This window comes from Volvox carteri, assembly GCF_000143455.1.
Source record: "Volvox carteri f. nagariensis unplaced genomic scaffold VOLCAscaffold_21, whole genome shotgun sequence".
NCBI classification, from domain to species: domain Eukaryota; kingdom Viridiplantae; phylum Chlorophyta; class Chlorophyceae; order Chlamydomonadales; family Volvocaceae; genus Volvox; species Volvox carteri.
This window is the reverse complement of record NW_003307564.1, coordinates 200,173-210,728: the sequence shown is the minus strand read 5'-3', so window position 1 is coordinate 210,728 and position 10,556 is coordinate 200,173. Positions and strand designations below refer to the sequence as shown.

At 54.1% G+C, this 10,556-nt stretch overlaps 2 protein-coding genes across 2 annotated transcripts in view; both read right to left on the bottom strand.

The window, feature by feature from the left end:
* Positions 1 to 2,030: 2,030 nt before the first annotated feature.
* VOLCADRAFT_91411 (uncharacterized protein) lies at positions 2,031 to 5,630 on the bottom strand (the record flags this gene model as incomplete). Its single annotated transcript, XM_002950885.1, has 5 exons — positions 2,031 to 2,210; positions 3,192 to 3,683; positions 4,002 to 4,085; positions 4,764 to 5,207; positions 5,382 to 5,630. 5 exons carry the CDS (start codon positions 5,628 to 5,630, stop codon positions 2,031 to 2,033), a joined length of 1,449 nt encoding a protein of 482 aa, XP_002950931.1.
* Positions 5,631 to 9,452: 3,822 nt separating this feature from the next.
* VOLCADRAFT_117716 (uncharacterized protein) overlaps positions 9,453 to 10,556 on the bottom strand; it is a gene marked incomplete at both ends in the record, with an annotated part of 2,828 nt that continues 1,724 nt past the window's right edge. Inside the window, 3 exons of the mRNA XM_002950884.1 lie at positions 9,453 to 9,575; positions 9,888 to 9,962; positions 10,288 to 10,398. Coding sequence (XP_002950930.1) covers positions 9,453 to 9,575; positions 9,888 to 9,962; positions 10,288 to 10,398 — 309 coding nt within the window. The remainder of the gene's footprint in view (positions 9,576 to 9,887; positions 9,963 to 10,287; positions 10,399 to 10,556) is intronic.

The following is a 10,556-nucleotide window of genomic DNA, read 5'->3' as shown; positions in this document are numbered from 1 at the left end:
ACACACTCGCGCTCCCCCACTCATGGCCCTCATGGTCTTACATCATCCTAAACAACGATGTGGAACTTTGCCATAGCTCGTCGGATGTACGATGTACGACATATGACATGCATGTACGACGTACGACATGTCGTTTGCTGGCATGCTTTCAAAGCGCGCCTCGAATAGCTTGCTTGCGCAGATTTCAATAAAAGGTATCAGAAAATCATCTGCGGATGCTTTCATGACCATCAAGAAGAAAGACAGCAGCATATCGCAGGAGAATTGAAAAAAAGATAAATCCGGTACGACCAAATTCAGAGCGGAAAGACGAGCAGCGGGAAGATCGGATTAGTGAATTTGAGATGCAGAAAGCAAAGGCTCTTTACCTGACTAATAGTAACGTGTCGCTCGACTGCGTCATCTGCTCCCCATCTGTTTCGTTGGTCGTGGATGTTCACGGAGTCGGAGAATCCATCCGTTTCTAAAGTATATAAAAGAGCAAAGAGGAAAAAAGGGCACAAGGCGGCTTCTCCATCCTACTCCGAGCGTCCAGGAGAGACCTAGTTCGCTCCTTGACAAAATCCAGCACCGCGCCGTCGTCCGCCGTTCCATTGTAATACGCGCACACACGTCAGCAACAAGTTGCACCCATGTCGGGAGCGACAGTATTGCCCAGACAAACAAAAAGGTTTTTTCAGTACACATGAGATGAAATCTCGTTAAATCGCGCAACAGCCAACCGCAACAACGATGGCCCTTTTGGACGAGCTTGTCGCGGCGAACTGACGACTACTGCCATCCATCGTTCCGCCCAGGTTGTTGTTGTTGTTGTTGTTGTTGATGTCCGCGCACGCGCACGCGCACCCTGGCCTGGACATCGCATTGCTGCACATGTACGACATGTACGACATCAGTAATTGGTCATTGCATAGACTGTTAACAATGTGACACCAATTTGATCCCCTCCTGCAACCCTCCTCACAATCCACAAGATCGCAATGACTGATAACCGCCCTCCGCACAGTTTCACGTGCGTGCTCGCACTAACGTGTGCGTTACACACGCACACGTATATAATTGCCGTACAGTTCCCGTACAGCTGCTATGGTCGGCGCAATGTGCGGTTGACACATGCTCCGGAACCCAGCAAGTTCTCCCTCCTCCTCCTCCTCCAAGTGCTGCCCTTCTATCTTTGCTCCATACTAACTTCCAGTATATATAACGGCTTGCTACTCAGTTATTCGGTCCCAGGAATGTTCCATAATGGCATTTAGGACTCTATGGCATATTCCTCAAATCCCCCTCGCCGGTCCATTTCGCTCAGTTACCCGCCCCCTTGGAGCTCCTTTCAGCGCCTTTCTTCGATCGCCATTCACACACACATACACACACACACTCTCTCTCTCATCTTCTCTAGCCTCAACTACACAACCTCTATAGCCCCAACCACACAACCTCTAGCCTCAATTACCCTCCAAAAGATGTACGATCAACCGCCAACTGCCAACCACCAACTGCCAGCCGACCATACAGCATACTGTACGTATGATGCGTCCTCCATCCCCTCAACAGCAGCAGCCCCAGCCGCACAGTCGCATTACGTATCAGCCCAAACTCATCACTCCTGCTTGTAGCGACCTCGTGCCTGCGTGCTGGCACTCAATACTCTTCAGGGTAACATCACATCACAGTGTCGTACAATCCGATTGGTCATTAAAATCAAGGCGTACAGAAGTACTGGGACAGCGTCATATATACGTAGCCATACTACATACTACATACATACATGGCTATACCACCCTGTAACAACATACATACATAGCAACAACACCGGGTCGCTCGACTGTCGTCACTGTTGACGCATACATGACATTGTTGTACATGGCTGTACAGCGACTGACGTACAGCTGCAGTACACGTCAAAGACATCCTCCTCCTCCTCGTCCTGCTGGCAGCCTCGTCCCCAACTCCCTAAGCCAGCCTCATTAATATGTGTGTATGTATGCCACCAGAGCTGATGGAACATTCGCGTAATATAATCCATGTAATCAATAATCCGTACGCAAAATGTACGGCTCTGTATGGCAGTTGGAACATGGCAGTTGGAACATGTATTTCTCGCTCTTTGACCAAAAAAACTCGCTTCTCGCTTGCTCGGCCTTGCTGACGTGGCCAGCAGTAAGCAGCAGGCCGGTAGAGCAAAGTGCCATCTGTGGCCCCGCCGTGGACTTGCGAACAGACAGATAGACAGGCAGACAGACAGACAGACAGACAGGTGGACATATATCTACAAGATCGCCGTTCCCTGAACACATCACGGACGACTCAACTTCTACGTCCAAACCTACGTGTGCATACACACATGCACGCACACACGATGTTTCTCCATATGATGTATGTATGTATATATGTATGTACATATGTGGGCTTCGGCGGCAAACGGAGCCTCAGCTGCAGCCGCAGCCGCCACAGTACCTATCTATCAGCCGTAATTGTCGCCAGAGATGCCTCTGCAAGAGCGGCAAGGTAGCAGTAGCAAGGGTATCAGCAGTAGCAAATGTAGCAGCCGCAGCCGCAGCCGCAGTAGCATCCTACATTGAGCGCTGCAGCCCAGCCTGAGGTCCCGAGCAGCCACCAGATTGACCAACGCAGGTTCTCATTGAAAGTGGGTGAGTGAAGGCCATGGTGACCTGGTGCTGGGGATGCTGCTGCTGCTACTGTCGTACGAACATCGACGTCGTCGATGCCGCCGCTGCCGCCGCCGCCGCTGCCGACGTGTTTTCAGGACAGAAACGACATCGCCCCCGTCAGCTGCCCCTGCCGCTGAGCGCTGCTGCCTTGGCAGCGGCGCCGCTGCTGCTGCCGCTACTGCCACCCAGGCCTGATCCGCTCAACGCCACACTCAGCCGCGAAAGCAACCGTTCCGGAAAGGAGACCTCCCCGGAGCTCAAGGACCTGCGTTCCCGAGCTAATTCACGACCACCACCACCACCGCCGCCACCGCCGCCGCCGCCGCCGGCACCAGCGCCGGGGGGGTTCCCATGATGAGCAAACTGAACAGCAGCGGCTGCGGTAGTAGCTGCCGTACCAGTTATAGCGGTAGCAGCTACTGCGGCTGGTACCGCGGAGCTGGATGCTGCTGCTGCTGCTGGTGGCACGGAGGCGGCGGTGGTGGTGGCGAATGGGGCGACCTGGGGCATATGGACCACCTGCTGGGGGCCCTGATAGTGGTGGTTGTAGTTGTGGTTGTAGCGGCTGAATCGACCAGATCGAGGCCTCATGTCGCCGCATGGATTCGAACCGGATCCAGGGGGTGAGGAGGATTGCTCCAGCAAGCTGGTGACGGCGGCGGCGGCAGCGGCGGCAGCGGCGCCAGAGGACGGCGGCGGTCCGCTTAAGCTACTGCGACGTGCCGTACCGCTGCCGCCGCGGCTGATGCTGAACGGGCTTGCCACCGCGGAGCCGCTGCTGACGGCGCCGCTGCCACTGTCGATCTCCGTGCTGATGTGAAATGCGGCATTCGTCGCCGCCGCCGCCGCCGCGGCGGCGGCGGCGGCGGCAGGGCTTTTCGGAAGGGCCATGGGCGAGTTTAGGGCGGAGGTCAGAATGCTGTTTGTGTGCGCAAGGAGGGGCAGATGCGGCTGGGTGGTGGGGCTGGAGCCCTTCTTGGCCTGAGGCGGGTCGACCGGAAAGCCATTTGCCTGCGGGGTTGGGGGTTAGGGTGCAGAGCAAGGGGTGATGAGGACCCCCGGGGGAGGAGTACGACAGACCATGGAGAGATGGATAGATAGATAGATAGATAGATAGATAGATAGATAGATAGATAGATAGATAGGTAGATGGATATATATATATAGAGAGAGAGAAGAAAGCACGCACAGAAGCGTAGTGTAATGGCGTAATGCTGGGGATTTCATTTTTATTAATTAAGTTTTATTTTTAATTGCGCACCAAAGGGAAGGAATCCCCGGGGGGTAAATACAACTTTTAGATTAGCTTGCTGCCCTCCATTAACACACCTGCTGCTGTTGCTGTTGCGGCGGCGGCGGAGGTCCACCTCCACTCTCCGACGGCGGATGCTGTAGCTGCTGTAGCTGGGGCGGCTGCGGTGCCCAATGTGCGGGGTAGAGGCCCAAAGATCCCCGTCGAGGGACGCCGACGGCGGGTCTGGAGAGGATGCTACTGCCACTGCCGCTGCCGGCACAGGTGCTACTGCCAAGGCCAACGCCGGCGGTAGCGGTCGCGGTAGAGGAAGCGCCGGAGTTGCAGCGGAGCAAGGCAGCGGAGAAAGGCCGCGAGGAGGGGGACGCTGTGGCGGTGGTTGTGGCGGTTGTGGCAGCAGCAGCGGCGGCGGCGGTGGCGGCAGCGCCGACGGCAGTAGCAGGGCCGCCGATAACATCGAGGGAACCCCGCTTCACGAGCGGGTAAAATTTTTGGCCCTGTATATACAGATTGTAGTTCGTCGTTGTGAAAAAAAGTGAAAATGTGAAAAAATAGGTTCGTTGACGATCAATGGTTGCTGATCGCAGGCCGTACCATGCCGTACATTTGTCCTTTTTTCCCGTACAACATAAGAACGTGCTGACCCAAATCCCACCCGCCTGTGCCGTGTATACATTCTGATTCTATCTTATTGGTAAATACAAATTAACTCAATCGTATTAGTGAATACATATATTAATTCAATCTTGTTAGTGAATACAACTACACCAAGCACCTCTATAGTGCTTTGTAGTGGACGACAGGATAGGTCCCATGCCGTACTCCCGCCGCCGCCGTACCTCCTGCGCAAAGGTTCCGGCCGTTGCCGCTGAAAGCTGCTGCTGCTGCAGCTGCGGCGTCGACGACGACGCCAAGGATGTCAGCACGGGCGATTGCTGTGACGTCAGCGGACACGGCGGGTGCTGCGAACCGAGGAAAGTGCCGTCTAGCCATTTGCGGTGATGGGCCGGCGGCGCGGGAACGAAGTCCAGGGAGGAGCGGCGGTGGCGGCCGCCCCCGAGGGCGGTTTGTGGTGGTGGCATAATGAGCAAATGCGCAGCAGCATGGGAAGCATCCAGGGAGAGTCCGGAACCACCGATTATGGATGCTCGGCGCATCGGCACACAGACAGTCTCCGTAGCTCCAAGAAAGGGACGATCCGAAATACCATCCTGTGTGGAAGGGTCAATGCACGTGTAGCTGGAGATGGCGGTCGAGAGCTTCTTGGCAACGCGGCCCGAAGCCTGGGGTCGCATCGGCGATGTTGTCGTTGGAACGAGCCGGCTTTCTCCACGCTTTTGATTTCCAATCTCAGAATTTGTGTGAATAGAAGGAGAATTGCTGGATTTGGGGCTTTGAGGGGGCGGGGTTTCAGGGTCTGGCATCTGAGGGGCGGATGTTGAACATTCGGAGCTGACGCTCAGTCCACTATTTTCCTCGCTCAAATCAAAATGCGCAAATGGGTTAGTAACATCGACGTCTTGCACAAATGAGGCTGCTCCGTTGGATTCCTTCGTTGCGAGGGAGCTAGCCTCGATAGGGCTAGACCGCTTCAGCAAGCCGCGTGCCTCGAGCGAGCGACATAAATCCGCGAGGAACTTGCGTGACCTTTCATACTCCGTCTCCAGGCCCGAGATGACGGCGCCCACACCCTCGGCGGACGCCATGCTACCCTCAGGGATTACTCTAGCTGCTGGGGTAGGAGCTCTTACTTGAAACGACTCACAATCTTAGGCCAAAATGAAACCATATTTGAATACATATCGCATGTACATCGAACTGACTACTTAGAAAATGTGAGCTATTGGGAAGGAACGAAGGGCTGTGACGGTACTAAGCAAGGTAGTATGTGTCGCTTGTATCTTTTCCTTTGACCAATATGTTTTGTGATGCGCATGTGGCAATTTGCCGCTGGGTGCACATGTGGCTGGATGTCGTACGAAAAGCCAAGGAGTGCAGAGCGGGTTGCTGTGAGTTCAGGGCTCCAAAATTTCCATACTTTACAGAGTAAAAAATGAAATGGATTCTACCATGTTTATGACCGTAGGTCCATCTTTTATGATAGTGCACCCCCGAGGGAAGGGAAGGTGCACCCAGGGGGCCAGCCGGCAGGCAAACAAAAGGACGCATTTGAAATTGCATGCTTACAGCACGTCTATGCTAGCAGAATCTTAATAGTAACGGACAGCCTAGGAATGGGTGCCAGGAGTTCCTCGCTGCCCACGCAACCCATTAGTCCAACTTAGAAACATTTATACATCGTACATGTTACAAAGGAGCTTGCGAAGTAAATAAACTTCAGGTCATGCGTGCTTCACCTTCTAGCCCGCGCAGCAGACCGTTTCTTCATGTGTCAGGCAGCTTCGGTGTCGCTTTGCGCCACGGTCCTGCTTTACGACTCTCCGCGTGTGCAAACGCGCCAACATCTTAACTCTGGTCCATCATATGACCTTGGTTTTCACAATTGTCTTGTTACGCAGACAGTAACGAAGGAAGCTGTCAGGAATCACCGCGCACCTGGCTTGCCGCTTAGCCCTAGGCCATGAGTTGTCCACATCTGACACCTCCTCAACCGTTCTCGCGACAGTTGTTCCCAAACATATTTTTCCCATGCAACTCCCCACGCTATCCCACGTACACATAAACTGGACAACGTGCGCAAGCCGCATACCGGTACGCCTTCTTGAAAATTTAAGAAATGGGAATCGGGGAAAGGAATGGGGAATGGGGAAAAGAAAATTCAAGAAGGCGCCCTTCCATCTCTTGGGCCTGTCTTAATGTGCCGAATCGGCTGCTGAGAGGTATTTATCTTTTAGTTTAGCTAGGTGGATGGGTAGCTAGTGCTAGGGCGTTGGTGGGCGCTACCGTCCTCACGCTCCATGCCCCGAACACTTAGCGTGCAGACATTCGTCATTTTTACGTCATTTTTTTATTTACCGTGACGTGAATGGGGAACGAATGTAACAGCTAGTCTGCGTGGATGATCTCCTTTTGATAGCGATGAAAAGCCTCAGGATCTTGAATCAGTTGGAGACGAAGTTACGGAATTAACAGTTATTGTTAACAGTAATCGTTGAAATAATCCAAGGGAAATGTAGCCAGTCTGTTCCCTTGTCTGAATCCATCGACGAATATGAACGCAAACTTGCGTCTAAGAAGCACCCTCAAGCTCCGGAAAAATCTAAGGGACGGAAGACTTCTAAAAAGAAGTGACGCTCCCGGGACGGTTTGCTTCAGAGCGGGGAGACTGTAGTTTCCTAGGGTTTCCTTGCCGCATTTCCTGAAGTTCGTGTCTGGTTTCTACTTGCAGCCATGAAAGGAAAAAAAAAGCTCCCCGTGGTGTTTGTGCCCGTGTAAATCACGCGTAGCCCCTGTTATACATGTCTCGAGGGCCTTGAGCAGCTGCATGACGTCTGTATATATTCCTGGTAGAGATCCAGGTCGTCATCCGAAAGCAGCTCAATCAGGATTGCCCTGGTGGCAGCTTTGTGTGTCGCGGCGTTCTCGGCTGTGCGCGGCTTAATAAGCGCCGCTCCCAGCTTGGCCGAGCACTTGCTCACAACTGCTGGTGCCCGAATATAAACCATGTTAACCTGTCCTACACACACAGCTATCTGAGTGTGCGATCCTGCCCTCGGCCATTTTGGGTTTCCCGCCAAACCGGGGGGGGGGGAGGGGGGAGGGGGAAGGGGGGGAGGGCTCGTAACCTGTTTTGTATAAATCCTAGTGCCGTGGCGTGATGCACATTCAGCGAAGGAACCTGCGCACGATTTGTTACACGTAATTAGGCTTAGGACAAAGAACTCAGCGCTAAGCAGGAGCTTTTAAGGAGACATGGGCGGACACAAGTCGTGCAGATCGTACGGCTTGTCCTACAAGAAGTTTAAAGGAGGGCTGACTGGACTTAACAACTGAAACTGACACTATTCCACAACACGGATGGAATACCCTTGAGGTTGTGAAAAGCCCCTCACCCTTCTTTGGTGTCTGGAATGGCGGAATGCGCATCGGTGATTACGGTTGGCGGGTTGTGGAGAAAGATACACCGACATACCTACATACATATCAACTTGCGAGCTGACCAGGAACTAAGTTGAGGCGCCGTTGATCCGCTAGATTTGGTTGGATGCGGGTGGTGAGTTGCTGAACCCAACGAATACATTCTGAAGTCGGATGTGGTGAATCGGATGTGGTGCCCCTCTCGCAGGGGAGAGCAGGGAACTGCCTCCAAGGGAAAGGGGGCCGCTGGTGAAGCTATACCACCCTGTAACGACATACATACATTAGCAGACATACAGGCACACAGACCAGGCTACGGCAAGCTGCGTATGTGCCCGCCGCCAGTCGCACACCGCCAGACGCATCATCGCCCATCACCACCCGGCAGGCTCACAGGCTCGCATCGGGCTCGGCCCTTCCTTCCGAAGGAGAAAAGAAACGGAAACGATTTCCCCAAAGCGTAAAACCAAGCAAAGCGCGGTAGCGCGGCATGCAGTGGTGGAGGGGTGAACAATTCAAAAAGCCTCAGCAGCATTGCCGTACTACGCGCTGTGTTATTACGTGCCCACCGAAACACCACGGCAGGTACGGGACAGTACGGTAATTGGTGTGATCACACAACAAAGCATCCCTGGAGACCAGGTCTCTCTCAAGTAGGTTCCCTTGACAGCGGTACAACACAACAAGTACGAATGTACGACATTAGGTTTGGGAAACCACTATCTGGCACTAAAACCCTAAAACCCTAAGTCGCGCGCATGTGTGTATGCGTATGTTTCAATAATATGAATATATGTCTGTCTTAATGTTTTGAAAATGTGTGGTTTCGTTATTTCAGAGAGAGAGAGAGTGTGTGTGTGAATGCGTCTTAAGGGACGAGCACACAAGTCAGGGGGAGATGAGGCAACACGGCAAAATCCTGCACCCATCAGCAAGTGGGGCCCCCTCTCCCCCACCCCCCCACACATATATACACGTAAATAACCCCCATCAACTACTCGTACAACACCAAAAATAAAGTACATCAACATGCACCGGACAGAATCGTGTGTTCAAATAGATTTCGGCACAAACCCGCCGCCCCTTACTAGGGGCGCCCCTAGGGCCGAGGACCCTTCCAGCGCGAGGCGACCCGTACCCGTACGCGAGGCAATCCTTACCGTACAACTACCGCACCAATTCCAAAAAACGGCACACGTCCTGCTTTATTAAACTGTCCGTTCCCCCTTCCCCCCCCCCAAACAGATTCTGTAGTAGCTGGCCGCTGAAAAGGCCTCTCGAAATGCTTGTGATCGCGCTTCTCGCGTATTTGTATAGCCGTACTGTGTACCAGCTATTACAGATTCCTACCAGGAGTATCCGTCTATCCCTATCTCTGCTCTCAGCTTCACTCTTCTGGGGTTCTTCAATTCCCCCCCCTTTCTTCATTTCCCTTCCAGTACGAGTTGTGTTTTCCCCCACGATCTTTCCCCCCCCCCCCCCCGCAGCCCTCATTTAAACCGGGGGGTGCCGCGCAATGAGTAACCCCCCGCCCCGTGTTTCGCCAACATCCTCCGTTGCGTCGGTGTGAGGTCCTCCAGCCGGGGAGCCCAACTGCCCAACTGAGCCCAGTTCTGTGGCGGTTGGGTGGCGGTTAGGTGGTGGTTAGGTAATGAAGGTGACGTGGGGATTGTGGGGATGAGGACGCGAAGACCTCGCCGCAAGGTGGTGGGTGTAAACTTAGGGTTTGGTGGGGGAAGGGATGTGAGCGGGGGAAGGATGGGGAAACGATTGGGAACGGACCAAACCAGGGTCTCCCACGAGCCACGTGCTTGTGCGCACACACACACACACACACACGCACGCACACGACGCCATCAACACAGCCACCGAAACACCGTGTCCACTTGCAAGCATATATACTTGGGAAAGGATGCCGTACATACCTCCTCCCGTACAACATTGCCCTCGGGCGTCATCTCCAGCAACTGCCGTACCACTTGTACGTCATCTTGTTCAAGCTGCGGGAGATAAGGAAACCGAGGGCGGCCCCATCGGCTGGTCGGTAAGGTGTGTACGACATTACAGGGGGGACGAGCAACCCAGTCAGCCACTTGCCCTCACGCCCCCTTTTTCCCCCAGGAAAGCGATTGACTGACTGCTCGCTAGGCAGCAGAGCGTTAGCCCCTTGCTGAACACACAAATGCAAACGATGCAAACATACCTACATACCTACATACACACACACTACCTCCCTTTACCCACATTACCCGGCCCCCCTACCCCCCAACCCTCCTGGCCCCCTCTCCCCCTCTTCCCCCCCTTTCTCCCCCTCCAAAAACCCACCTTCTCACACCCCGCGATAGTGGACACCATCCTCAACACCGTGTCCAGCCCAACAGAGCCGCGTCCGTGAGAGTCTAGAAGGGCCCAGGACTCCGTACTCGCGTTGCAGGGCTGGGGGGGTATACGCGTGTGTGTTTTGAGGGGGCCCAGATGATGGGATGGAGCGGAGTGAGGTGGGGGTTGGGGGGTTATCATGTAATGCAAAACCCTAAGAACCAGCTGCCGCCGGGGGATGGTGTGCGTGTGTGGGGGGGGGGGGCAAAAACATG